This window comes from Dufourea novaeangliae, unplaced genomic scaffold (assembly GCF_001272555.1).
Source record: "Dufourea novaeangliae isolate 0120121106 unplaced genomic scaffold, ASM127255v1 scaffold11, whole genome shotgun sequence".
Classification (NCBI taxonomy): Eukaryota; Metazoa; Arthropoda; class Insecta; order Hymenoptera; family Halictidae; genus Dufourea; species Dufourea novaeangliae.
Window position 1 is genome coordinate 1,092,341 of NW_015373895.1, and position 27,741 is coordinate 1,120,081.

Sequence of the window (27,741 nt, forward strand, 5' to 3'; positions counted from 1 at the left end):
AGTAAATAGATTAATAATATACACAGTAAATAAATCACAGTATAGAAATCAGAGTAAATAAATCAGAGTAAATGAATCACAGTACACAAGAAAATAAATATCAAAGCCAATGGTTCTCGAACATCTGTAACAAATAAGGGATTAGTAACAAGAGAGGGGACAACAATATGCACAGTAAATAAATTAATAATATGCACAGTAAATAAATTAATAATATGCACAGTAAATAAATTGATGGTTGTCGAATGCCTGCAGCAAACAATGGGTTAGTAACAAGAGAAAGGACGAGTATGAGACGCGCGCCCACCCTCCGCGACGGCTCACGAGAAAGTGAGGAAGCTAACGCTGTGATGTATTGGGCGTACGCAGGTTTGTTCCTGTTACGTACACGGCTAGGTCAATAAACAGTGTGACGCAACGTCACTAGCGCGTTGGACAGACGGAAAGAACAGATACGCGGCACGCTCTACCGTACTCTCTCGCTCGCACGCCGTGATGTCACCAGATTCCCGGAATCCCGCGGCCACGAGGTGGCTCATTACGGTAAGGCATTCTCGCAAGGGAAATTGTAAAGAATGGGAATAACATAATATGAAACTTCTTTACCTCTTCTTGAACATTCTAATTTCATAGCCCTAAACTGGGTACTTGAAAGTATTTCATTGAATTTGTGTAAAAGATTTTACTACTTGATATCTGTAGAAGAACGTAATAAGGCATATATTATTGCAGAATCAATTGAATTTGCTTATACCAAAAATCTTGAAATAGTAATAGATCAAATAAGGCAAATAAAAAATAAAAAAAATAGATATAGCTCTTGCACTATGATTATGGCTTTTTCGTTATATAGCCAATCGTCGGCTGCATACAATTGCTTGTCCAATTGTGTTGTAGATAATTCCATTAAAATTTACATATCTGGTTATGGGTCCCATTCTGTTGCTAAAAAATTAATAGACATATATAGACGGAGCATGAACTGAGCGGGGGAGTAAGATTCGCGGTAAAGGGGTGGTTAGTTATAAATCGGGTAACTTCGTTCCTTTTTTAAGGATTTAAAGGATTTAAATCCTTTCTTAACTCTTTAATCTGTAGTACAAATACACCCAGAACAGTATGATCCTTATGTTTTAATTTTAGTATTACTGTCATTAAAATTCTCAACTCTGTTTGTTCTGTTTTTGCTTGAATGCATTGAAGTATATCTTATCAGTGCTGCTTCGTATGCACCTTCTGGATTTAACCCATCCTGTAATTAAATAAATTATCTATGAAATATAACATATATAACATTACACTACATACATACCTTTTGAAACTGTGTGTATAAATTAAGAAATGTTGCAGTCACAGTTTTAGTCTTGCTGTTCAAATTTACCCTTGGAAGATTCTTGATATCTTCATGAAATTTGCTAAAGAATGAAAAGAATACACTTGCAAAGACATCAAAACTTATATAGCTTTTGCGTTTAATCATGCTTACGCTCTTACTACATCTTCATCATAAAAAATATTTCTTAATGGCTTCTGAGATGCAGGTCTATTAAAACGAGGTTCGTACTTTGGGGGAAAAGCTTTGTATACATTATACCATATTGGTATATTATGCTCTTGCATACCACCACCTAGAATTATTGATGACAATCTGAAATTCATATAAAAATAATTTGTATGGCACAGAATATGCACTTTCTCTAATAATGTACATTATTCTATTTCAGATTTATAAATGCAAACAAGTCAAACACATTTCTACTTTTCATTATTTGTTATAATCCTTTTTCTTTCATTTTGAATATTCTTTACCGAATTGTATAATGACAGTACATGTTTTTATATTAAATAACGATTCTACTACAATCCATAACCTAGTTTACTTTATACTAAATTCGTAAATGATAATTTAATATAAACTGTACCTTGAAAAAATTGTCCCAACCCGTTCTAGTTTACTTTGTGCCATAATTTACAAATTGTAATTCTTAATATATGCCTATGCAGTCTACGATGCCACCTAATCACGGACAATCACGGATTACTACTTAGTCTGACTTAATCGTCCGTGCACCTAGTGCAGGAGGTTGATCATAGATATATGGTATAGTCACTAGACTTTAGTGCTTGTGTAGAAGGTGTGAAGTGAACCAGAGTGAACCTATCTGACTGTATCTGACTTCTCATTTATTGCGATGTGAATCAGTTTGAATTGTATGGAGTATGGAGTTCCTAACCTATACTGTTAAGTAAGTATATTGTTATCGCCTTTCTTCAAAATTGAAATATTTACTTAAAAAGAGTTGTACCCTACGTAAGAAAAATAAAGAGTGTATAATTATTCGTAAATTAGTTATGTCTAAACTTTATAAGATGCGAGTTCAAATTTCATTAACACTTGAACAAACTTTCTCTTTACCGAAATTTGTATTTTAAAATAGAAGTAAAGAAAAATATTAGGTGGTCCGGACATAAATCAAAATTTTTATCATAAGTAGTCTCGTTTTCTAAGAAAGATGTAACAGAACTCTGTAATATTAAAACAATGTATATTTATTCTAATATTACTGTCCTTTCAGAGGTATAGCACTTTTCCATTTATGTACAAGCAGCATTCTCATACCTTTTTTATAAGTGAAAATTGATTTAAATTTAACATAGGTTCTGTTGATTTAAAACTTTCCCCATTAAGACTATTTTGATGATGTACAAACTTTTGGACAATAATGTAAATACTGATTAGATACAAGTTTGTTGTATATTTTTTTATAGGTATGTTTCAAAAAGACACATTAAGCTTGAAATTGGAAGATGCCATGTACAGTATTACACAGAAAAGGGATTCAGATACAATATTAACAGAAGATATTCACAAGCAAATCTGTGAGCTAATGCAGATACAAATTATAGAGAACCTATCTTTCTTGGGAAATCAACAGTATCATTTACCCAACAGACTCATTGAATGTTTGTCAAATTTAGTTTATCTTAACTTATCCAACAGTCAATTACATGATTTACCAAACTCTCTGAATGTACTAAAGAAACTGAAGTATTTACGCATTGATTCCAATTTATTTGTTTATATTCCGAACATAGTGTGTGAATTAATTGGTATGAGAACTTTGACAGCTTGCAATAATCGTATAAAAGATGTTCCAAACAATTTAAATAACTTATTAAATCTAGAAGAACTGGATTTGAATTCTAACAAATTAAGGAACCTACCAAATTCGTGTTCCAATTTAAACCAATTAAAAAAGCTTTCGCTGGCGCATAATAAATTCGAAATAATTCCAAGTTGTGTTGCAAATGGAATGCGCAATTTGGAAGAGTTTGACTTCTCGCGGAATTCTTGGTCGGAGTTAAACGTTTCACCACAGACCACGAAATTAAGTTCATTTTATGCCGAAAATAACGGCCCTTGTCCAGCATTCCCGAGATGGGTACTGAATTCCAGATTCAAAAATCTTGAAACGGTGTCGTTAAACGAAACTTCATTTCAAAAATTTGATTTGCCAGAAGAGCCGTTAAAAGTGAACATTAAAATGTTATCCATGAAACAGTGCAAATTGTTCGAAACGATCTTAAGAAAAATAACTGTCGGAATGACGAATCTGGAGCGGTTGATAATCGGAAATACGGGAGCATATTATGGAAATAGTTTCTGGCGAATGCCAATAGAATCATTGAAAGAACCGTCCAGTCTCAAAGAAATTGACATAAGCGGGACAGGGATTTCATTAATACCTAAGATGATTAGTAATTTTTATAAATTGTCCATAATGAACGTCAGTTCAAATAACATTACTTGGTTACCGGAAGAAATTTGTTTGTTAACGAACTTGACTAGCTTAATGATAGACAAAAATAATTTAATGATGCTTCCTAAGGATATAGGAAAGTTGGTGTCGTTAAACGAATTGAAAGCTGGTTATAATAATTTGTACGAGCTGCCGGTCACCTTTGAAGCTTTAAACAATTTGCAATATATTGATCTCTACGACAACGAGTTCGAAATAGTTCCGGAAGTGTTGACGAAACTGCCTGATTTGATAGGACTGGATCTCGAAGAAAATTATTTCTCGACTGAAGATTTATTGGTAAGGATGTAAACGAGATATAGTTTCATAGTTAAAAGCGAGTCTAAGTCTTGGTGAAGGTCACTCCATTGGATCTTTCACAAAACTCGACGGTTGATTTCGCTTATTTTTAAGCAGCTACAACGGATATTCTGTATTAATGGTGAAATCAATAGCTCGATAGGAGTGATGGATATGAAAAAATGAGAAATATTTTAAGAGGCCACTGGGGTGAAAGTAATAAAACACTTAGAGGGGCTAAATTAAGACTACCGGAGGCGTCGGAGTCATTGTCTGACAGTAAAGAGAGCTTTTCACCGTATTCATTTTCATCGGACGTGACAATAGATAATTCGTTGGAAGAAGAAGCCTTATATTCGTTGTAAGTCAACCATATACTTTTATATTATATGAATACTTTTATTTTATACTAAATATCAAAACAATTATAAGAAGATTATGGATAACTATTCGGAATAAGGAAATCCACGTCGATTTCAATGATCTTGAAATATGTTGTCAAGGTCATCTTTCTGAACAACCTTTCTCTATACATGTTACGTGGAAGCACTAAAAGCGCGTAGGTAAGGCGACCGATATATCAGAAACGCCTATTGAAAATTGTGTAATTTATCATAAAAAAAATAACAGAATGGCGTGGGTCTAATAACAAAATTAAAGATATGAACATGGTAGTACCTAGATTTTAAAAAAATTTCCAAATGCTCTTTATATCGCTACAACGTTGCCAAGAAGTAACGCAACTAAAATCTTAAAAAGTCATCTGAAAGTAGAGCTTCAACACTTTCAAGCGATTTTTTAATGATATCGATACAATTATTTTTTCCGGAGTTACAACTATTTGAACTTGGCCCCATTTTTCGTACACGACTGCAACACAGGAAGGCATTCGTGAACGTAATCGTTAACGGTAAAGCATCTACAAGAGTTTTGTAATTTCTTACGCAATACATTACGCAGTGATTTATTCCAAAAGACGTTATTTTATCCAACAAAACTTCGTTTCAGTAATTTTTAATTTGTTTAAAATGGTTCTAAGAATCGTTTTATATATTTTAAATACTTGTGCAGTTTTATTTAAATGTTACATTTGTGGAGAGACCCTAGGGTCATTTCTGTAAATTGAACTTATCAATATTGTATTATGATGTTGTTTTCATTTTAGACCTGACGGATCTGTTAATGAATTTGCGAATGAACATTGGGATACATCGGAAGATTCAGCCGACGAATTTGACCCTAACGGTAAGATTTAGTTAAAATCTAATTTGTCCTTGTACTCAATAATTATACTGTTGGTTTTATTTGTTTATGGTATACGAAGAGTGACAATAGAGTTTTGAGGGTAATTTAGTTTCTATCAAAGTGACAACAATTTAAATAGTTTCGCCTCCCGTAAAAATCCGTAGTTTAATAACGAGCAACAATGTTACTGATAATCAATAAGTCTCTTTAAAAAACCCGAAGAAAAATTTAGGTACAGAAACTGCTGCCACCACTCCAGATTATTTCAATGAGGTGAAAAACAATATCGATCAGAAATCATAAAAGAATATATAAATATAAAAAATGAAAACAGTATAAATATTTAATTATTAAGGCACTTTGATATTATTTTTAACCTCATTGAGATAATCTGGAGTAGTAGTGGTACGGTGATCATCCGTAATAGCGGAGCGCCTGGTTCTTTTACTGTCTAGGGCTGTTTTCACCCCTTCAACGTGGATGAGAGCAGCTAAAATGAATTACATATCAAATATTTTTATAAGAACTACAATCTCACAGAGTTGTATAAAAATCGGTGATTGTCAATTCAGGATGTTCCCTTGTGAGTCCACGTCTGCTACGAGGCCGAAGCAATTAGACCGTAAATAACCGAAACATCCCCTCCGGCCTATGTTAAGGTGTTCCGACAGGGCCAAGCAACTCAACATATGTCGGTGAAATTTGTTTCCCTGCTCCTCGAGGAAAACGTAGTTTCTGCTTTCTATCCCAAAGCAATGGGTACGTTAGTGGTCCTTTTCTCTTCGGACCTTTTCAAGTGCAAAGCACGTGTTTTCCTAGAATGCTGGTTTCTTTTTACCTAAATCTTGTTGACGTGGTGGGAGTGAACTCACAATGTAACGATGGGAAACTAGTAACTCGTGGCTTTTCCCGTGGGTGATCGTGAGCGCTCTTGTCAAGAACAACACAGTTGACCACCCCTGAGTCAGGGCAACAAGTGCGCACTGGCGTGTGATGCGCAATCGTTCGCGCAACAACGTTCGTGTAGAATCGGCTATTGAAACTAATGATATATTTTATACTGATACAATTACATAAATTACTATACAAGTAAAAAAGACATTAGTAATATTATGCTCTCTTTTTCAGAACCTAGGGAACCAAAGAGGCGTGCCTATTCGCCGTTTACATTTTACAAACCATTCCAACGTGTTTACTGCCCAGCGGAATTTCATGAAACACGAGTTATACACAGAATTATACAAATGTTGCAAGAAGGGACTCTAGTTTGGTCATCGAGTTATGCAGAAGGACAATTCGAAGATCCGTAACAAGTTCATTCTCAACGGGACAACAGATTCACCTCTGAAAGCCATAACGTATAATTTTTGTACACCCTGTGCATTGCCCAAAATACTTAGAGACCTCATGATACAGTATTAATAACTTTAACATCGTGAATTATCTGACATATACTTGTTATACAAAAACTAAATAAGTTCTTCTTTTATTTTTGTTATATTGTTTGTCCTTGAAACATAAGTGCCTTTAATTATTTCATGTAATATACAAGTACACATTGGGGACTATTTGTGCTGTGATAAAAATAATTCTTAGGATGGAATTATAGTGGTTAATTGGACATTAGGAATATATATATACACTGATAGTATATCAATAACATACTTACGATAGACTGATTAGGAAGCTATCACGATTTTAAAATGTTACTGAACAAGACATTCGTTTTTCAACCACTGATGCAGTATAAAGATTTCCTTATTTTCCCTTATATTTTTATGAAAATTACGTTTTTCGAGTGGCAACTGAACAAACGTAATTTTGTTTGAACAACTTACTTCCAAATTTTCAACTTATAATTCTACTTTCCTCTTTTTGCCCATTTTTGACAGTAAAATTTCACTAATCATTCCGTGAATGTTTCGCAATGATATAATAAAAAATAAATAAATGATTTTGTTGAATTATTAGTTAACATGTGGATATTTTATGCAAAACCAGCTAAAATTCCGAGAAATTCAGCCTATTTGTTCGATTAGCAAATTGAGATCTACAAACGAGAGGGATATAATAACGGGATATAATCAGCACTGTAATTCAGTGTTTGTGAGATTGGAATATTGGAGTTTTGTGAAACATCACTGTATTAATGTATGTAAATATTGTTACGCCGTGGCGTTCCGCCACACGACATAACAGTTTCATTATAGAATACAACACAACACAACGTTTATTTACAACTATACAACTGTACAACGTTAATTATACATAAATATGTACAACTTAATTATGGTACATCTGTTGTTATGGTATGTCTGTGTCAGCGAAACGACTGACCGATTCACAAATCGATCCTCGGAGTCGGAGGCATTTTCAATTATATCGCGAAGCCAGCTTCGTGGCTTCAAACGTCACAAGAATATCAATATTTGATACAATAAAATCGATTTCTATCTACGTTGTCGTTTTTCGTTTATCATTGTAATGACATTATTTGTAATTTTAATAATTTTACCGAACAATTTAATATAATATTTTGTTTTACATATAGGACTACACACAGATCACTTATAGTAGACAATGTATATCTACATCTCATCGTTTTACAATAGGATTTAAGCATACTACTATGCAGAACTGGAAATATTTCAATAAGGTAGTTGTATTAGGAAACCCATTTACTGTTGCGTGTTGGCGACAACCGAGGTGGAGGACAGATAATTACCAAATTCCATTATGTGTGAATATGAGAAAGTAAAATAAAAATGAAGTTTCTCATTTATTTGAAAATATTGTGTACAGAAACTGATCCTTGAGAATGGGCAGATGTGAGATTAATTACGTATAGGCATTAATACTTCAACTGCAGCTACATACGAATTCTTTAAAAAAGTTTAATTGAAGTGTTACGTTGTCGCGGGTAGTGTCTTTAGTTCAAGCGATATTTAGGGTTATCGAAGGGAGAAAGGTGAAGTTGGCACATGTAGGAAACGAATTGAAATCAGTAGATACTCATCCAAAAGGATAGATTTCAAATTATTTATGTTTAAATAATTTCTCTTTATCTCCCTCTCCTAATATGCAAACCAATGCTAAGATGTTAAACACTCGCGAACTGGACAGTTGATAAATGACAGGGAATGGATTGGCAAATAGGAAGTCGTTTTAATTAATTAATAATTTCCTGATTGGATGTCGGTATCTAAGACATTTTGATAATAAACAAATTGTATTTGTTTTTATAATTGGGCAAGGAGATGACGCTCCTTGTTTCTTTTTTTTCCGCCATTCATCTCTGGACATTACAACTATCCAGACGCGTTCTCGAAACATAAAAAGTATTTGTAAAAGTAAATTCATTTACATAAGTGTAAAAAAATATTGAAATTAAAATTAAAGAATTGTGAACAGTTTAAATTGAAATTGTTATTTAATTGAATACTTAAATACAATTTCACAATTAAAAGCGCCCCATAGGCGCTAGCTCACGCCATATTTCCCACGAAGCTTTAAAATTCCCTAAGAAGAACGCAACAGAAGCAATTTATCAGCTGCTTGATAGGCCCGTTTGCAAGAGAAACACAATTATTCGTAATCGAAAGAATAACTTGATAGTAAGTTGAAAGTTGATAGAAAAAATAGGAATATTAAATTAAGTCCTATGGACATTTGAAACGCTATCTTACGACAGAACAATATATTTTTATTAGTGAAAGATAGACGTGTTTCTAAAACCTCTGGTTGGTCATAGTTTTATCATAGTTTCTTAGGAGATTATTTGGGGTGACATTGGGATTGGCTCATAAAACAGTGAATCTTGTGTTAAAGCAAATATTGTATTTATTTGTCCATTTGCGTAGTCATAAAATATATCGATTGATATTCATAACACTGACAGATATTTGCATCGATCGCATAGTAATAAACAGGATGTGAAATCGGATGTAAATTCGTGATTGTAGATACCTGAAGCGCGCGCGGTATTGAATGCCTCGGTTAGACTACGCTAGTAAAAATGAAATAAATCTGATATTAAAGTACATTTTTCAATAGACGTTTCAATTGTTCCATGGAATGAAAGAAGAGAGAGGATTTCCAATGAATTGCTCCTAAATGAAAGTTTAGGGTGAAAGACGATTCGTTTTCGTACAAAAATAATCAATATTCGTGATTACAGAACCGTCATTAAACAATAAGAGCTTGATACGGCAAGAACAGAAAAAGAGCATACCAGAATACAGAAAAAAGGATTAGAAGAGAGAAAGAGATAAAAGTAAAGATAGCCAAAGATGAATTAAAGGAATGTTTTGAATATAGCACCACGTTATATCCTTATAACTATTCACATACAACGTATAACCTAAAACACCGTATTAATATGGCAGGCAGTCGTACACACGTGTACACATATAACCCGACTGAAATGTCTAAACCTAAAGGAAATGAAAATGTTTTGGGGGGATGAATCAACAAATGACCACCATTGAGACGAATTACCTCCGATTCCGAGATTTACGCGTTAATTAATGGTTCGCAATCGACCAATCGATTAACTGAAACTCGGGCCTGCGTTCCATGTAACGATGGACACGCGTGTATATACGCACTGACAGGTGTATACTAAACGTCAAATAAGACCATAACTGCGAAATGACGAATTTCGGTCTTGTTTGCGCCTATTCCTCTCGGTTATCATAGTTACCAACGTCTTAAATAATTTAGCATCACTATGCCTCGTGTACAAACGTGCCAATTCATGTCTTAAAAAATACTTCATTATGTCACCCGGTGTATGACAAATTCTATGGCCCACGTTACAGAAAGCACCAAAGGGGCGAATCGGGAGTTCGAGGGACCCCTCATGCTCATATTCTAGATGCGCGAAACAGTTACATGGTCTTATTTGACGTTTACTATACGTTGACCGGCATGCACGTGCACGAAAAACACGCGTACAATTAACGTCGTCTCTACATGGTAAGCGTGAACGTAGCCAGTACGACGCCCGTGGTTATTAACACGTAATTGCGTAACGCACTATAGTTGAGCTACCGTCGGACGTTCCTATGTTACGAACCGACCACCCTATGTATACGTAAATCACGACCAAGAGAGAACGGTCTCCCGATGCACCTGTACACGTGTGACCATGCCATCCAGTTATACCGTATAACTCATACGGGGACAATCTGGTTGCACAAGTGCAAGCGCGGCATAGAGGAGCGCGCAACACACACGTGTACGGTTCTTTAAATTTAAATTCGTTAAATACATCTATAAAAGCGACACGAGACGCTTCTTGCTGCACCTGGAACTAACAGCCGACCTGATGAAGCATCGTGGCCAGCTGGAACACACGCATCCAAGCAAACATCTCTGTTGACGATGAACGACAGCCCGCACTCCTAGCTGACGAACTCAACAAGTTCTTGCACTCCGTTGATGTAGAATGAACACGAACACCCCGTTTTGGCGTCGCATCGATCGAGCGAATATCGCTCTCCGACTTCCTTTCCTTCTGCTGGTTCTGCGGCGAGTACTTCATCACTTGAATCATCGAAACAATTAATCAGATCTGTTTTCGCATTGTTTCCCTTCGAATTCGATGAGAGTGACAGTTTCGCGGGAATCTCAAACTTTCATGCAGAAATTACGTTTACGTGGGAACGTTGAAAGGAAAGCATTTCACTCGACTTTTTCCAGGGAAACAGAGGAAATTATGTACATACGTGGGTACCTGCTCATAGTTAGTGATGGGATTGATACCAATACTATTGATGATATTCAATCGATTCAATACCCAAAGTGTTCAGTGGGAAGTATCGATACGTATCAAAACTTTGGGTACTTCGTATCAAGTATCGATACCGACTCTTGTTGAATCGATACCAATCCAATACGGAACCGAATCGAAACCCGTTCGATTCCTCACGAAAATATCGATATCTATTTGATATCTAAATGAAAGATAGATATTTTCGGCAGTGTGTTTATTCGAGTTACCGAGGGTCGAGCGCCGAGTATTGAACAACATGAAATGAATGTGGGGTCGACAAGAATGGCACTTTATTGTTGATTAATACATTATTAATAAATAATAAAATAATGAATGTACTTAATATATTTCATTTTTATCCATCTCATAATCTCATCTCTTTCGTCGAAATTATCATAAGAAACACGACAGATATTAATTCAAGCACTTCTTTTCTTCGTCCTCTCGTGATATTCTTCTGCTGCGACATTCCACACCCAGATAGCACATGACGCCTTGAAGACGGCTTAAAGGCGCGTTAGACCTAAAATAGCCGTAAAATAGGCGTCTTTACGGCGTTATGTGCTATCTGGGTTCTAGAAAATTGCGTTAAACATTACACGCAACGTGGAAGTGCGACGTCGCAAATACGTTTCAACAAATGTACATTGCTTAATTCAATCTATAATGCTTCAGACCGCAATTGCGTCGCCGCAGCATCGCCGTACGTTAAAAAAAACGGATATCTGCAGCGGGCCTAAATACTGGCGGTTGCCACCGAAACGACCTGACGATACCATCGTAGATATGTCGAACCTCGAAGTCGGAGGCATCTTCAGCTGCAACTAGAGATGGCGTGAACTGCTACTTCTGAATCACAAGTAATTCGATCACGTTCGTTTCCAATCACGATGATTTTCTCACAGTGATTCGTGATTTTTCATGATAGTTTCTGATTGGTGGAGAATACAACACAGTTCTTGCACGCGTCACATAGCCTGTAGGTATATTGTATTTTATATTAACGACATCGAGTCGAAAATGCGAGTTACATTGTACAATGTAAAGAAATAATGAAGAATAACGACGAATAATACGGATAAATTAATGATTACAAAATCGAATCGACATATTACATAACATATATGTTGTATAATTATAACAAATCAGTTTTTAGAATTTCTTTTCTTTTTACTCATTTTTAAAAACACAAATAATAATGTAGAATTCATTTCCAAAAATCATATTGAATATGTTTTTTTAAGGGTCAAGATTACGATCACAGTGAGCAAATACGCTCAAGATAAAAAATCACGGCCGTGAATGATGTTAAATCACAACCGTCATCGTGATTCTATCACTATGATGAATCACTTAGTGATTTTGCACGCCATCTCTAGCTGCAACGCGTAGCAACTCTCCAGTGCCACAACAATATCATGGCATCTAAATGTGTGTAAATAATGATTAAAATGAAAAGGTCACCGAAAACGCAGCAATTTTTGCTTTTATATTCTTCAATTTATTTAAAAACCTAAGAGTTTACGAGAAAATCTAACCATAGCATGCGATAGAGCAGACCTTTCTACTAAGGAAGGTATTAAGGAAAGTTACCAAGTCTGTTTTTTTTTCAATAATACAGCAAAATCCGCGGTGGCGACAGTGGTACTCATTAATTCACGCGTTCAGCGCTTCCGTTACGCGAATTGTGAGCGGCAGGTAAGGCGACCACTGCCATGGCCACGTGTTTTGCTGAACTATTTCACTTCTCTGTTAAAAAAAAATCAGATTTTATAACTTTCCTTAACACCTTCCTTAGCAGAAAGTTCTGCTCTATCGCATGCTATGGTTAGATTTTCTCCTAGACGTCTATGATATAATAACAATTTACATTATATAGTTTGTTCAGACGAGTCCAGAGAATTATTTCGTGTAAATTTAAATACTTTGAATTTCATCAGAATATATTCGGGATGTATTCCTAGTACGTTTCAAAGTTACAGAAAAACTGTTTCGGAGAAAGTGAAATTTCCAATTCGAAAATACAGCTTTTGCATAGATATTACAGCAACCTTGACTATGCTCATACTATATGCTCACTCGGTCATGGTCATAGATCCATTACGTGTTCACTGCAAAGAGCGCTGATGTAACTACTGTACATCATCAGACAAAAGTTTCTAACATCTTTGACAAATTAGTCGACTAATTAGAAAAACGAGCTTCCGGACAACTCAAATACTACTGGATAAATAATCAAACAATTATTATTTGTTATTCTTCTATTTCTAAAATAATGGATGGGTATTTGCTAGCAAAGTATGGATTTACGTTTAAGGAATGTAGACTTCATTAAATGTAATCACAAAAATACAAATAGGCAGTAGTCATTTATGTACGGACAAAACGAAGACATCATATAACACATTTACCCGGTTTAGAAATAACTAATACAAAAGATTTAAATCTTCTTAGCCTATTATAATACTCCTTCACAGTCCTTTGTATCACTGACGACCAAACACGATTTCCCCTGGGCGAAAAAGCAATGTAGAAGTAAGAGCCTCCTACCGCTTGTTAAATTTATTTGAAATACTGAAATAAATGTTAAATCGAATGTTAATTTGTAAAAAATGCTTTAACTGTTAATTTAGGAGTTCTTTCCCTTATATTACATTTTCCCCTAACGGAAGCAGAGTTTTCTCGCGGAGGTACGTAACATTCTGTAACACATGTCAAACACGCATGACCTGTATTTTAATGCAATGTGTAGCCCACGCAAATGTCATTGCGCGTCCGAGCAATTGATTAAAGAAACATCTTTTCGTGGTTTTATCAGTGGCCGCGTTTCATGGATTCTCTTCTCAGAGATTCTGAGAGTATATATATATATATAGTGGACATTTGAAATGTGTTCTGGTTTAGTGAAGCGCACGCGCCTCTTTCAGTCAGCTGATTCCCTAGACCTACTTTTTGCCCGATGATGCAAGGCTACAAATAAGTAGGTATCGTCAGGAATACATATGTGCGTGTGCGCGCGCGTGTGTGCGTAAATGGACACGTATATACTTCTTGTACGACTCACACATACGGCTATGCATACATACGTTAGGAAATTATGTGCCCTAAATCATGCTGTATGCTCGAGGTCATTCGTAGACGAACTTAAAAACCGGAATCTAAAATGAATTTCGAATAAAATATACCTCAAAGATAATGGTAGTCAAGAACAGATAAACAAAAATTTGCATATTGAAATATATAAATACGGTGTAAGAAAAATGCAATTGATTCTAAATAAGAAAGACAATTTTAAGTAAAAAAAATCGAAAACAAATAGGTATTAACTTTTAAGTCGGTAAAATTTGCAAATATTTACAAATAGGAGTTAAAATTTGTACTAATGAAAGAAAAACACGGTTAACGCTTTAGGAAAATAGAATTTAAAATCATGTAACATTGTTATAGACGCACTGCATGCGCTGTACGTGTTGTGCACATTTATAAGGCAGATACATTACAAATCACAATAGCTTTTCGTCACGGTATTTGAAAGAAACCGTTAGACGTATCTATAAATCGTCGGAAATTTTGTTTAACCTCGCATTGAACAAATCACGTAATAATTGAGAGAGTATGACACTTTCACAAGAAATTAATTTTTAAATTATACCTCGGTTTAACGGTGTAGTAAATATTATTAAGACGTACAACAATGTTTTTGACATAACAGTTATAATTTGGAAGAGTCCAAAATCTTTCGATGGCCCAGATTCGGATCAGCTTTGTTCTAAACACGTACGATCATTTCACATCTTACGAATTCTTATAGAACAATAGTCGCGTGTCATACGCGAAAACGCGGTGGTTTACTTGTCACTGTCATCGATTATAGTTGTCATTTCTTCTACTGACAATATATACTATACAATTACAAAAATAACTAGTTACAATTTTCTAACTTAAATGAAATAAAAAACAACTGAACAACTCCGACAAATGATAATCAAGTGTATTCAATACATACCTGTGTATGCTTTATTCAATTCCTAATTTCTCACGAAGAGCTGAACGGGAAACGGCTGTACTTTGCTGCAACCGTTCTATACTGGTTCGAGGCGCTTCGTGTAGTGTTCTGCGGAGCACGTCGAAATGCATTCGTGCGACAAGGGACAGAAGCGAGAAGTAAGATAGAAACAGAAAGTGAGAGAGAGAGGGAGAAGTAGATTCCTTTCTTCTCACTCTGATCTATACGCTGGATGAAGAAGTGGGATATACACGCACGATCGTTTGGACGATGGAGAGGTGGTAGGGATACTCGTGTCTTGTACCGCAGCGCCAACGCTGCATCGACCCATCAGTACTTCACCAGCGATGTTTGTTCGCTTCAATGTATGTACTCTAAAAGTACTTATCTATTTTTTTCCCGTTTTTCCGCTTCATGTTCATACAGATTATTTTGGTTAATTACTTATTGAAGGTCATTCGATTTATTTTCATCGGACAACTCAATTATAAATATACCTGTACCTACGTTGATTAGCATTTCGTTTCGTAAAATACTTATTCTAATACGTATCTAACTCTACCGAAAAGCATTTCGAAACACGATAGCGGTTATGGTAATGTGACTATATAGACGTCCTGGATCAGGCGATGGGCGAGACTGTCCCACATTGAAAACTGTCCCGGAAAGTATCCCGGATTGGATATGTAACTTTTTTCATATTTTCGATGTAGCACAATGTTACCATTTCCTCTGCTTCCTACTAGATACCGTTATTAACTGACAACAAATGATTCTACAGTAGACATAATCAACTATGAAAATTATGTTTTCAAAAGTGTGACCTTTTTTTGGACATGTCCCGCATGCCACCTAAAACATCCGGTCACTTGAGGTTATAGACATACTGCATAGCAAGAAATTATATTATTTTATTACATTATATTATATAGCAATAAATTATGTCGGAAATGATGATACCTAAACTCTACACGTTTGATACAGCATATTTTTCAAATTTCAATTTATAAGAAGTTAATTAATTTACGAATCTTCTCACAAACAACTAACTTAAGGGTAGTATATGAGAGTGTTCGGAAAATAGAAAACGCTATTCCATAAAGGACTACGAAAATATTTCTTTGTATAATTAAATAAATTTTACGAGACTTACCTTTCGTTGATATACCATATCGATGAATTTGAATTTTGCAAAATGGCTGAATTTCTGGAACTGGTACTTGTCACTGATTTTGGAAATGAAAATGAAACACCACTTTCCAGTGAACATGCTGTGTGACATTCCTTAGTATATAACGGAACTTGCCAAGAATACTTTGATTTTATAGATAGGCTGCTATGACTTGGAGTCGAACTTTGAGAACTTGAAATACTTCTTGCACATTTGCACTTATAGTTTCAGTACTAAAAACTCGGACTAATAGTCGAAGTCTTAAAGAATTTTCATTGTTTCTTACTACACCGTCACTGTTATCACATGATGTCTCATGTGCATCAGTAGAATCGAAATTATTTTTCATTTTGATTCGAAACCTATAGAATACTTTTCGAATATGAACGCGACTTCACCAGCAATTAGATTGGAATGCAGTAGTATTTGTTAAGTGAAGGATTTAAACCCCATGCAATATGTTACTTCCTGGCATTTGTAATCACATTCTTCCTTGTCCTTATCAAATCAATTCTAAATTACTAATATAAATGAATATAAATCTACAAAAATGAAATTTTATATTTAAATAAATTATATAAGTTTTGTAATTATTAATTATAATTTCATTTACTAATTCTAACTTCTAAGGTTTTAATACAGTGTTTATGTTGCACTTCGTTATTTATATAGAATGTATCATATGTATATATACTTATGCATTTTCATTTACTATATTGTATAATCGGATTCATTAACAATAACAATAATAATAATTGACTAGAATTTGTGTTATTTCTCTTTCTGGATTAATTTTAATTGTACATCAAACAATTCTTCTCGCTCAATTAATGGAAACTAAATTATTTGAGTACTTAATTACTTTATAGTCGATAAAACTGAATCATAATATTTACCTGAATTTATTGCTACTTTGTACTTTGCTGCTCCCTTGGCTTCAAAAAAATTTGGTTTTCGTTACATGTAGAAAAAAATGAAAGCATTATAAATTCATTGTCGAATCTGTATTTTTATACTCTTATGCTACAGATTAACAATCTGTTGAACAATTCATACAGTTTATAATCATAAATAAATATAGCGCACAATCTACGCATGGCTCAGCCACCGTAAGAGAGCACCAGAATATCTTTCATGATGAAGTACTGCTAATTCTAGTCAGTTCTAGCCTGACTCTGGTCAATGTATGTAATTACAACATGATTCATCTACTTATAATCAATAATAACAATTTTTCACTATTGATACTTTGCAAACGCTTGAGTACCAAATGAGGGAGTGTCAATGAATGAGTCAAGTGAGATGTAGCAAGATGTCCATGAGGTTTGAGATGATAATAGTACTAGTTTCCTCTACGACACCTGCTGCACACATATAGCATGCTTTGTTATCTTCAGCTGGTGTTAAGCTTACTTTGAAGCTTGTTCAATGTATGCAATGAGATCTACACGCTCTTGGGGTTTCTTCAAACCAGCGAAGACCATTTTTGTACCAGGAATGTATTTCTTTGGATTTTCCAGGTACTCAAATAATGTATCTCTATTCCAAGTAATACCTGAAACAATAAAAATATGGTTTAATATGACATCAAAAGTATAATGATAATGGCATCATATGTCAATGAAGCAATACCTTTCGCTTTGTTAGCATCCGTGTAACTGTAACCAGCAGCCTGCCCAGTTTTTCTACCAATTAATCCATGAAGATTGGGCCCTACTTTGTGTTTACCACCAGCCTCAATGGTGTGACACTGAGCACATCTTTGTACAAAAAGCTAACAAAGAAATGTGTTCTAAATATAGATAGAAATTTTATGAAATGCACTTTATTGTTTCTCATGTAAATATTAATAAAAACGGGGATATCACGATTAGTACTACAAAACAAAAATTTGAATACAACGATGCATTGAACTTATTAAAAAAAAAAAAATAAGAAGTAGACATTCCTTACGTGTATGACGCGTATGTATGTTCTTAAGTCACGAGTTTGAAATTTCGCGGGAATTTACTGATGTTTTACATAACAAAAATTAAAAAATTAAATAATATAAAAATAAAGTAATTTTTATTTTTAACTTTTTAGTTTTACCTTCTTTCCTTTCTCTGTATCACCACCAGCAGGAGCACCCATTGCTGCTTTCATTGAACAAAATATTTAATATATACTTTTAATGTATTAACTGTATACAAGTAGCATGATTTTTTTAGATTTTGGGAAATCCTATTTTACATTTCATACGAAGTCAACATCATTCTAATTGATTCCAAGTAAAAATGTCTTTATTATATAAGCATGAAGCACGTCAAAAAATCGTGCGTTTCGTAATAATGTACGAAACTTGCATGTACATAGACACACTAAATGTGTTAAATAAAGAAGTGAAATATTCGAAAGTTAGATAAGACGTGCGTTAATCCCCTGGAAATACTTGACTTTTCAATGTGCACATGTTTAAATATGCATGACGTGTAAAAAGATAACACGATAAGATGATCTTAGATTGCTATAAAATTAATCATTCAAATGTATATGTATGTACTGTTCTTTCTGCCAAGTATAAAAATATAATTTTAACATCGCCGTAATGACATTGATGTAACTATTTGTTTGAAGGTCAAGTATACTGATCTGTTCAAGTACAATGTTAAAATATAAACTTTAATCCAGCAAGACATGATGTGAACATTTTTTGTATTATAAATACTGCAAAAAATATGAATACAATCTCTAAAATTATTTTTATTAATAATTAATATGTATTCGATATATATTGCTGCTAAACAATGAGTACAAAATGTATCCTTCACTTTTTATATTATTAAACGTACAATATTATGCAATATTTCGTAATAACTTTAACAAAATACATGTTGAACGTTACATTCTATAAGACGGAAAATAATCAACACATAGCAATAAACTATATTCTGACACACTAAACCAACTTTTTAGATTTTCATCAATTTGAATTCAAAATCAATTAGAGACGTAATTTCATTAAAAATTTGAACGTTCTCATTGATAAAGTATAATAATAGAGCATCGACTCAAGGATAGTTGTGTTACGTAAGCTTTAGTGTTTCACACATGTATAAGATCGTTAATAAGTCCATTAGAAATATACGATATTTTACAATTTCGTTAATAAGTTCCCTAGGATTATAATATGATCCTTGACACGTGCTAAAGTGCCATGAATGCTATTATAAAATCATGAATTACTGAACGTAAAAATTCATGTACATCTTTTTAAATATTACTAAACGAATACTTCAATCTAGTAAAATTGAAGATCGTACTGATTGATGAATAGTTTAAATGAAAAGAAAATCGAACATACCTTAATTTAGTAGTACTCGCACGAGAGCAGTATGAAACGTGCCTGCAGTTCAACAGAGACTAGATGCTTCGATCGATCTATTCTATAACCACTGATTTTCTTTGAGGCTGATTCAGGGTATTTCAATAGCTGCTGCAACTATTCACGAAGTAGTACGGACACCTTCGCCAGATAGCGTTCAGATGCAATACACTTGCTTTTTCTGATTGGTAAACTAATTTTGACATAATCCACACATGATTGATAATAATAACTCTTTCCATTAAATATTAATATAGATACTTTGAAATATTAAAAAATAACAATTTATATATACATATCAAATTATATACGATTGTTATATTTCTTTATTAGTTTCTTACATAATGTAATCTAAGTTTATAATTTCTTGTCAATCGCATCTTTTCAAGCTGTACCCACATGTTTATAACAGTTTATAAATAGCAGTATTATTTATTTAAAGTTAATATTGCCAGGAGAATTCCCTACCGTAATCTACATAATACTGGCTGCGGTCAGCGGACTCAACCGTTGAATCAACCGTTGCGAACCCATCTGTGATTAATAGCAGTAATGCGTAAATCCCCATGAAACCAAGTTATTTACGTTACATGTAAACTACACGTAAATTACATAATCCATCATATAAAATTCCTACAACAAAAACTCTCTCAACAAGCATGGCTTGATACTCATTACAAAGGATTTCAACAATCTATTGCTACTATATGTATTGAATCAAGGGATGCTATTTATTTACTAGATGGATGGCAAAATTCAACAGTAAACACTAAATATGTTTTCCTTAAACCATGGAATTTCAGTATTCTGAGTGAAACTACATAGGCTTTAAGTGATGTGGTAAATGAATGTATTATTATTTCAAGAGAAAAATATAATTTACATATTTATGCAATAGTTACAGATAACGCTGCTAATATGATTCGTATGGAAAAATTAGTACATAGGTAGTTGTTGCGTAAGTCAGCTGTTTTGATGAAAACGTAGTCATGTTGTAATCATTATTTATAGTATTTTATAGGGATAAACCGATACCATCGAGGTATCGATACTTTTCCTCGTGACTTGTATCGAAAAAAAAGTATCGATATCCAGTTGGTATCGCGTCAAAAGTATCGATACCTACTTGTATCAAAGGAAAATGAATTCATATAATTATTTTTTTTATTAATATTACTGGGACAACGACCTTCACAGTCATTAGCTTTCATATCGATTACTCGCTCTATTCGATCCGAGTTTCTTTTTTTCAATACCGAGTATATATCGCAACCGAAAGTATCGATACTAAAAGTACTCGGTATCGAAACAAAAGTATCGATTATTTACTTTTATTTACTTGGATCAGTTCATCCCTAATTATCTATTCTATAAACTTTGCAAAGTAAGCTATTATCAGTTAGTGCATATGTGCATATTTCCTGGTAAGAATTTATTAGGAATGTATGAAATTGATATTGATGATTTTACTCGTTACATACCTTGTAAATTAAAATTACACTCTAATCAAAATAAAAGTAAATCGATTTTTTAAACTAGTGAACTAGGGTTCTGTTTACTATACATTTTTTGTACTATATACAGGGTGTCTCATCTAACTTGATCATCTCAAATAATGAGTCAATGATACACTTTATGAAAATTAAGTCATTCCGTTAAAAAAAATCAAGGTGACCTTGAAATCTCTGAAATTCCTCCACCCACAAAAAAGCACGTAATTTATAAGATGTGTATAAGAAGTTCCATGCCCAAAATTTTCATAAAGTGTACCGTTAAGTAATTATTCGAGGTAATCAAGTTACCTGAGACATCCTGTATATATATACATGTATGTATATCTGTTTTCTTAATTAGTACTAATAGCAATATGTTTTACTTAAATGCAAAGATTATTGTAATTTTTATTTACCCCCTCACAGTCATTTCTGTTATGCATGAATATTAATACAAAATTATATAAATAATTTCTACTGTAAAAACCTTAACCTTAATTGTATTATAAAACTTAAACCTTTATTGTATTAACGTAATGTATAGTTAACAAAATGTTATTATCTTTCTATGATTTGTTAATTACAAATATGTGTTTAGATGCTTGCTAAAATTTGTGTGTTTGGTGCTAGTTCTAAAGTGTCAGTTTCGCTATTCACATTAAGGAATATTCGAATCTATTCTGCTGTGATGTCTAAATTTGATCTTCCTGATCGTTTAAAAGGAAATGATAAGTCTGTGTGGTAAGTAAAAAAACCATGTTGAAAATTTATTCATTGTAAATGTTTTAAAATTAGATTTACTTCAGGGTTGAATACATTCAGCTTGCTTTAAAATATAAACCATTGAACTTGGGACAAGGATTTCCAGATTTTCATGCTCCTGAAAATGTGACTAAAGCTTTAGTTGCTGCAACTGCCAGTGATAATCCTCTTTTGAATCAATATACTAGAGGATTTGTAAGTATTTTGTGTAATTCTTGAAGTATGAATATTAATTTTCTGCACAATGTTACAACAACTGGGTATTTATCTTAACTGTTGTTTTATGAACGTATACATTATTACAGGGTCATCCACGTTTAGTACATGTTATTGCAAGATTGTATTCAAAGCTTTTGAATTACGATTTAGATCCAAACAATGAAGTTATTGTTACTAATGGTGCATATGAAGCATTATATGCTACATTGCAAGGCCATACAAACCCTGATGACGAATGGATAATTATTGAACCCTTTTTCGATTGCTATGTACCTATGGTAAAATCTGCTGGCGGAATCCCTAGGTTCATTGCCTTAAAACCAGTAAGCTTTATACATGTTATGAAAACGTGTACTTTATATATGAATAAGAATTCTATTGTAACACATATCCACATATTCATTCTTATTTAAGAAAAGTACAAATGCATCTCTTAGTTCAGCAGACTGGGTATTTGATAGGCAAGAGTTGGAAAGTCTGTTCAATGAGAAAACTAAAGGAATAATTATTAATACCCCACATAATCCTGTGGGAAAAGTCTTTACATTGGATGAATTACAGTTTATTGCCAACTTAACTAAGAAATGGAACACACTTGTTGTGTCAGACGAAGTTTATGAATGGATCGTATATGAACCATATAAACATATTAGGATTGGTATGTATGGTTTGTATTATTAAGATTACATCTGCAGGTAGTTGAAATTAAACATTCAATATATCTTAGCAACATTACCTGATATGTATGAACGCACAATCACCATTGGTTCTGCTGGTAAAACATTCAGTGTTACTGGATGGAAAATAGGATGGGCCTATGGTCCAGCTAATTTATTGCATAACTTACAAGTTATTCATCAAAATACTGTATATACATGCAATACTCCGGTCCAAGTAAATATTGAATATATTAAATAGAAAGGAAAATTTACTATTCTAGTATTACATATTTCTAATATCATAGGAAGCAGTAGCTGTCGGATTTGAGCAAGAGTTAGAAAGATTTGGTCAACCAGATTGTTACTTTGTGAGTTTAGCAAAGCAGCTAGAACCAAAACGGGATTACATGGCTAAATTTCTTAACAATGTAGGAATGAGACCAACAATCCCAGAGGGTGGTTATTTTATGATAGCCAACTGGACAGCTTTAAAAGATAAAGTTAGGTTAGAGGAAGAAACTGATGAGAATAGAGATTACCGGTTTACCAAGTGGATGACAAAAAACATTGGACTTCAAGGAATTCCGCCATCCGCATTTTATAGTCATGAACACAAACACCTAGGAGAAGATAACGTCCGATATTGCTTTATAAAGGTAATAATTAAATCAGTGTAGATATCACTGCAATTGACATTAACTTATTAATAATCGATTATTTTGTAGAAGGATGAAAATTTAAAAAAAGCAGCTGAAATTTTGTTGAAATGGAAATCTCAATAGTAGTTCTCGGAAGTTTACTACTACCTGTCTCACTATTAAAATGAAAATTTTTATTTAAGAGGTAATCATTGTTTTGTTTAAATATTGTAGCATCTGTTTTCGACAGTTTCCTTATCACTTACTCATTGTATGCACATATCCTGTGTTCATTGTTTATTGCCAGTACAATCATGTTGCAATTTCTGCTATACAATTGATATAAGTGTTGGGACTTTCTAGGTAATATTACACATTCTACGCAGAGAAATCTCCACGAAGCCACTTTTTTCCATCTTTGGTATCAGCTCCGAATGTTTTACCAAATCTGTGTCGTGTAAATAAACAATTTATACTTTCTGGGGTTATAAAATTGAATTATAATTCACCTGAATGTTTCTCCAGGGACATGACCAAGATAATTTGGCATCATTCCGACATGCTTGTGGTAGATCGTGGTAGGTTGTATTATAAGTGGCGGATCAGGTCGTGAAATTGTTACCGGTGCCCATTCCGTGCTTTGGCGTTTTCGGTAATTAGATGTGAATTCAGTTAGTGCGCTATTAGTAGCGGGAACATTCGATGCACCAAAGTGTGCATATCCGTATGGTATATGACCCGCATATTCTAGACGAATAATTAATTTTTTATTATAAAAATAAAATTTCTATTATATCTGTGTTACTTATACAAGAGTCGCCAAATGGTGTTATGTGATTTACGCATAAGGTGCTACTATTGAAAGGAATAGAATTAATACTCACTTCTTGAATTCTCACGAATAAAGGAATATCGCATTCGTTGTTCACTGTCCGTAAGATCCATCTCTACTATTACTTATTTGTTATTCTTAGATTTCCATAAACGGTTTTGCACCAATTATTCCAAACATATTTGTTTCATTATTTTAGTTAAATGTTGTAATATTGAGGGTTAAATGCTTGGTAAAAGCGTTTAAAAAAAGCAACAAAACAGATGAATCTTATGGACAGTTATTACGGAATACAGCTGTATAATTATTGAAAGATAAATTCAAGGCAATGGAAATAATAGAAACTCACGGCTGATGAAATATTTTCCTGGATTCGAATTGTCCATAAAGTACGGCGATGGTGAGTGATCTCTAGGTGATTCGTATTGTTCGTCCAAAAATAAGTTCCTCGTCACGCCCACGCAATCGGGACGTACGGAGAGCATGGGTAATTTGAATTGACTTTTGATAAGCTATAATTAAGCAATTCATAACATACGGGTCATTCCAAGCCAAGCGGGACACCATCGTGTACGATGTCTGAGGTTTTGCTCAAATTGAAATATGTTATAGTCCATGTGAAAATAAGGGGATTTAAATCGTTGTTTCACTGGTTTCGAAATTGTTTAAAAAATACAGGCCTTTAAGTTGGCAGTTTCCACTGATTTTTACGAAAACTACCTTTACAAAAGTATGTTTATCTGCGTCATTATTAAAGATACAAACTCGATTTCTTTCTTTTTTTTTTTCATTTTAATCGTAGAAGATTGTTTATTTTAACTAATTTTTCTTTTATATGTAAAATTACTTCTGCAATACAAAAATATTAAAAACAGTTTTGTTTTGCAAATCGGTCCTTCCAGGTTCAAGTCTGAAAAACATTTGAACAAAATATGTCCGTATTCTGTGATCTAAATCCATTTCTTCAATTCGTGGACACTCTAAAATTGTGGTCGAAGCAAGTTGACAAATGTGGCGTTCGGCGAATCAAGTAAGGCGCCGCCCCACAATGCCAGAAGACTCGAAAAAGTGGCCAAAGTAATATAAAGTCATCCAATCTTTTTCAAAAACGATCTCTATAGGTTTGTGGGATTTGCTGAATCTGAATCTAAATATGAAAAACTGCAAATTCAAAATAGCGGATCCAATATAGCAACTGAAACAACTTTTTTTTAATCGAATATGTCTTTGAAAAACAATACTACCGAGGAACTTTCGGGATCACGGATTTCGAATCTGATTTCAAGAATTGTAAATGCAAAATGTCGGGTCCTAGATGGTGACTGAAACTACTTTTGGATTAAATATGCATGAAAGTCGGTAGTAACAAAAATGGAGTGTTGTGAAATTCTTTTGGTAAATTGGATCTCCAGAAGAAAATTGCAAATTTCCAACTTATATACATATATAGTAATAGATCAAACGTATTATACATATAAAGAGCGTGTATCGTCTGTTATCGGAATAATTAGGATATTAAGTGCTGGACAGCTAGATAATTTGTATCGAGTTAGATTTGGGTTAATTTTTTTTTTATTTCGGCCACCGTAACCAACAATGCAAGCTCCTTATATGTATACTATATCTTACATTGCGTTATAAAAATTTCCGAAATTCGCCCTTGCGAGAGCGAAATTCGCTTGGAAAATACCCTATATTTAATAATTAATGCCAGTCTTAAAAATAATGAGTTATGGCTAAAGTCTCTTAGAGTTTGCTCAGTAGAATGTCGTTTACAACATATACAATAGACTCACGTTAAAGTAGCGATAGAAACGCCCCAGCCCGCCTCAACTATCAGTCGCCATCTGTAACTAAAGTTCTGATCCAATTAGTGGATCGACCGAACTGCCACGAGATCCTGGGTTCTCATTCGCTCGCGTTGAAGTAGCGTTTCCAACAAAAACTCACCTCGAGAGCCCCGCACCGCTACTTTAACATGAGTCTACTGTATCAAGGTCAAGGTCATCGGAGCTGCCTCCCCTAAACGTAACTTTTACCTTGGAGTGGTTCGTACAGATATCTATTCTTAATTTTCAAAATAAATAAAAGTAATTTTCATAAAATATTATGTCTGAAATTTAATTTTTTACCAGACGATCTTCTAAATTTCGTGGTTCAATCTGTCCACCTTGCAAAGTTACCGTCCGTTTTAGGTCATTAAGAGCAGCTTTATTTTTTAGTTGCTGTCGCTCGAATTCAGCCAATCCTTCCGTAGCAAGTACCGTGTATCTCTGCCCATTCGACGCGTTTAATCTCGGCGTAAAACCTGACATAAAACTTCATTTGTTCATTACAGTTGTTAAAATACAAGTTATGTTGTATACCTTCATAGTTTGGCAAGAGGGGATGAACAAATATAGGATCAGTCCTCTTGTATCGAGAGTTTACTATGTCTATCTCATTTTTTGGCGGCCTTTGAACCTGTCGTTTTCGAAATCAATGATTTCTAGTGGGTAGTATTATCTTTCATAGTTGATAGTTAAATTACAGCTTGCTATAGTTTCAGAGACGTTAAGATCGTTTGATTACTTCGTAATCGTCGCTGGCTCGATTCGATAAAATCAATGTCTCTGCGTGATTTACTGTGGGATCAAGGAGCACTTTGTGCGTGACACTTCCATACGTTTCGCCGCATCTGTATCGATATTGTGGACAATATCCAGCGTAGCTAAAATAGAATAAATCAATGGTAAAAACATGTGTATGAGAAAAAAATAAATGTAAAACGTGTTTTGTATTTTTTAGATTATTTCAAACGATTTCCGGTTGTAATACAAAACTTGAAAATGCATTAGATATTTATTTAAAGTCTGTTATAATAAAGAGTATTATATTCATAACTGATATTATAATAAAAATTATATTTGTACCCTGGTATGAGGTGTGGTTCCGCGGTAGCTAGTAATTCCGCACCAGTAGACATTTTATCGCCGCAGGTTGTTGCATACTATGTTAATTTAAGCGAAATGATGATTTAGATCAAGCGAAATTTACTATTGTTATGTTTAATTCTGTTTTCTACGTTAATTTATTGACATGATGCCAAACAGTCGGCCATGTTTCTCTAATTTGACGAGTGAAATTTGCGTCGAATTGTGTCTTGTATTCTGCTGAGTTTTATCGAAACAAAGGATATGTGTTGTTTAATAAAAATAGCTTAATTTCAATGATTTAACTATTTATTTTATACAATAGTTAAAACGAACTGTATATTCTATACATCTATGGGATACATAGTGCTATAAACTATAAGAAAATAAAATATGTAATAAAGATCAATAACTGTCCTAAAAATAAAAATTTTTTTACTGATTTGCAATATCCACTGGGACATTTTTATAGTGTTTCTCGCCCAGATGACGAATCCGGAAGCAGAATATTTCCATCTCCCTCAGTTTTTGAAAAACATGAGTTTTTATAAAAATGACGTATTA

General features: G+C 33.7%; 6 protein-coding genes across 7 annotated transcripts; 2 read left to right on the top strand and 4 right to left on the bottom strand.

The window, feature by feature from the left end:
- Positions 1-937: 937 nt before the first annotated feature.
- On the bottom strand, positions 938-1,980 carry LOC107191091 (probable 28S ribosomal protein S23, mitochondrial). The gene is made up of 4 exons (XM_015580047.1): positions 1,923-1,980; positions 1,487-1,648; positions 1,313-1,415; positions 938-1,252 (listed from the first exon to the last, which is right to left on the bottom strand). Exons 1-4 carry the CDS (start codon positions 1,964-1,966, stop codon positions 1,127-1,129), a joined length of 435 nt encoding a protein of 144 aa, XP_015435533.1. The 5' UTR covers positions 1,967-1,980; the 3' UTR covers positions 938-1,126.
- Positions 1,981-2,948: 968 nt separating this feature from the next.
- LOC107190949 (leucine-rich repeat protein SHOC-2-like) lies at positions 2,949-6,730 on the top strand (the record flags this gene model as incomplete). Its single annotated transcript, XM_015579865.1, has 4 exons — positions 2,949-4,100; positions 4,256-4,461; positions 5,266-5,345; positions 6,474-6,730. Coding segments are annotated over 4 exons (1,620 nt in total), but the record flags the coding sequence as incomplete, so codon positions are not given.
- A 2,904-nt stretch (positions 6,731-9,634) lies between these two features.
- LOC107190836 lies at positions 9,635-15,258 on the bottom strand. The gene is made up of 2 exons (XM_015579725.1): positions 15,128-15,258; positions 9,635-10,892 (listed from the first exon to the last, which is right to left on the bottom strand). Exon 2 carries the CDS (start codon positions 10,888-10,890, stop codon positions 10,660-10,662), a length of 231 nt encoding a protein of 76 aa, XP_015435211.1. The 5' UTR covers positions 10,891-10,892; positions 15,128-15,258; the 3' UTR covers positions 9,635-10,659.
- A 2,022-nt stretch (positions 15,259-17,280) lies between these two features.
- Positions 17,281-19,742, bottom strand: LOC107190458 (cytochrome c-2). 2 transcript variants are annotated; one of them, XM_015579262.1, is made up of 4 exons: positions 19,642-19,742; positions 18,390-18,433; positions 17,931-18,072; positions 17,281-17,853 (listed from the first exon to the last, which is right to left on the bottom strand). In XM_015579262.1, the coding sequence occupies exons 2-4, from the start codon at positions 18,429-18,431 to the stop codon at positions 17,708-17,710; spliced, it is 330 nt and encodes a 109-aa protein (XP_015434748.1). In that variant the 5' UTR covers positions 18,432-18,433; positions 19,642-19,742; the 3' UTR covers positions 17,281-17,707. The 2 variants fall into 2 exon arrangements, with proteins under 2 accessions (XP_015434748.1, XP_015434755.1); XM_015579269.1 differs by having other exon boundaries at positions 18,390-18,436.
- A 2,011-nt stretch (positions 19,743-21,753) lies between these two features.
- Positions 21,754-23,913, top strand: LOC107189911 (kynurenine--oxoglutarate transaminase 3). Its single transcript, XM_015578598.1, has 8 exons — positions 21,754-21,896; positions 21,962-22,112; positions 22,223-22,459; positions 22,551-22,794; positions 22,864-23,030; positions 23,101-23,451; positions 23,521-23,638; positions 23,797-23,913. The coding sequence occupies exons 1-7, from the start codon at positions 21,754-21,756 to the stop codon at positions 23,575-23,577; spliced, it is 1,350 nt and encodes a 449-aa protein (XP_015434084.1). The 3' UTR covers positions 23,578-23,638; positions 23,797-23,913.
- Positions 23,728-27,230, bottom strand: LOC107190540 (UPF0605 protein CG18335). Its single transcript, XM_015579357.1, has 7 exons — positions 27,178-27,230; positions 26,837-26,975; positions 26,632-26,728; positions 26,398-26,573; positions 24,615-24,777; positions 23,943-24,180; positions 23,728-23,881 (listed from the first exon to the last, which is right to left on the bottom strand). The coding sequence occupies exons 1-7, from the start codon at positions 27,228-27,230 to the stop codon at positions 23,812-23,814; spliced, it is 936 nt and encodes a 311-aa protein (XP_015434843.1). The 3' UTR covers positions 23,728-23,811.
- Between the last annotated feature and the right edge of the window lie 511 nt (positions 27,231-27,741).

Bases quoted from the DNA above. Each gene is read 5' to 3' on its own strand.
- LOC107191091 (XM_015580047.1), bottom strand. From the start codon at position 1,966: ATGGCACAAAGTAAACTAGAACGGGTTGGGACAATTTTTTCAAG. The intron at 1,649-1,922 runs GTACAGTTTATA...TATGAATTTCAG, and splicing joins GTTGGGACAATTTTTTCAAG to ATTGTCATCAATAATTCTAG. The intron at 1,253-1,312 runs GTATGTATGTAG...ATTTAATTACAG, and splicing joins TATACACACAGTTTCAAAAG to GATGGGTTAAATCCAGAAGG.
- LOC107190836 (XM_015579725.1), bottom strand. From the start codon at position 10,890: ATGAAGTACTCGCCGCAGAACCAGCAGAAGGAAAGGAAGTCGGAGAGC.
- LOC107190458 (XM_015579262.1), bottom strand. From the start codon at position 18,431: ATGGGTGCTCCTGCTGGTGGTGATACAGAGAAAGGAAAGAAG. The intron at 18,073-18,389 runs GTAAAACTAAAA...TTTCTTTGTTAG, and splicing joins ATACAGAGAAAGGAAAGAAG to CTTTTTGTACAAAGATGTGC. The intron at 17,854-17,930 runs GTATTGCTTCAT...TTATTGTTTCAG, and splicing joins GGATGCTAACAAAGCGAAAG to GTATTACTTGGAATAGAGAT.
- LOC107189911 (XM_015578598.1), top strand. From the start codon at position 21,754: ATGCTTGCTAAAATTTGTGTGTTTGGTGCTAGTTCTAAAGTGTCAGTT. The intron at 22,460-22,550 runs GTAAGCTTTATA...TTCTTATTTAAG, and splicing joins GGTTCATTGCCTTAAAACCA to AAAAGTACAAATGCATCTCT. The intron at 22,795-22,863 runs GTATGTATGGTT...AATATATCTTAG, and splicing joins ATATAAACATATTAGGATTG to CAACATTACCTGATATGTAT.
- LOC107190540 (XM_015579357.1), bottom strand. From the start codon at position 27,230: ATGTCTACTGGTGCGGAATTACTAGCTACCGCGGAACCACACCTCATA. The intron at 24,778-26,397 runs GTAAAAAATTAA...GCTTAATTATAG, and splicing joins GAAATTTAGAAGATCGTCTG to CTTATCAAAAGTCAATTCAA. The intron at 23,882-23,942 runs GTGAATTATAAT...TACACGACACAG, and splicing joins GTCCCTGGAGAAACATTCAG to ATTTGGTAAAACATTCGGAG.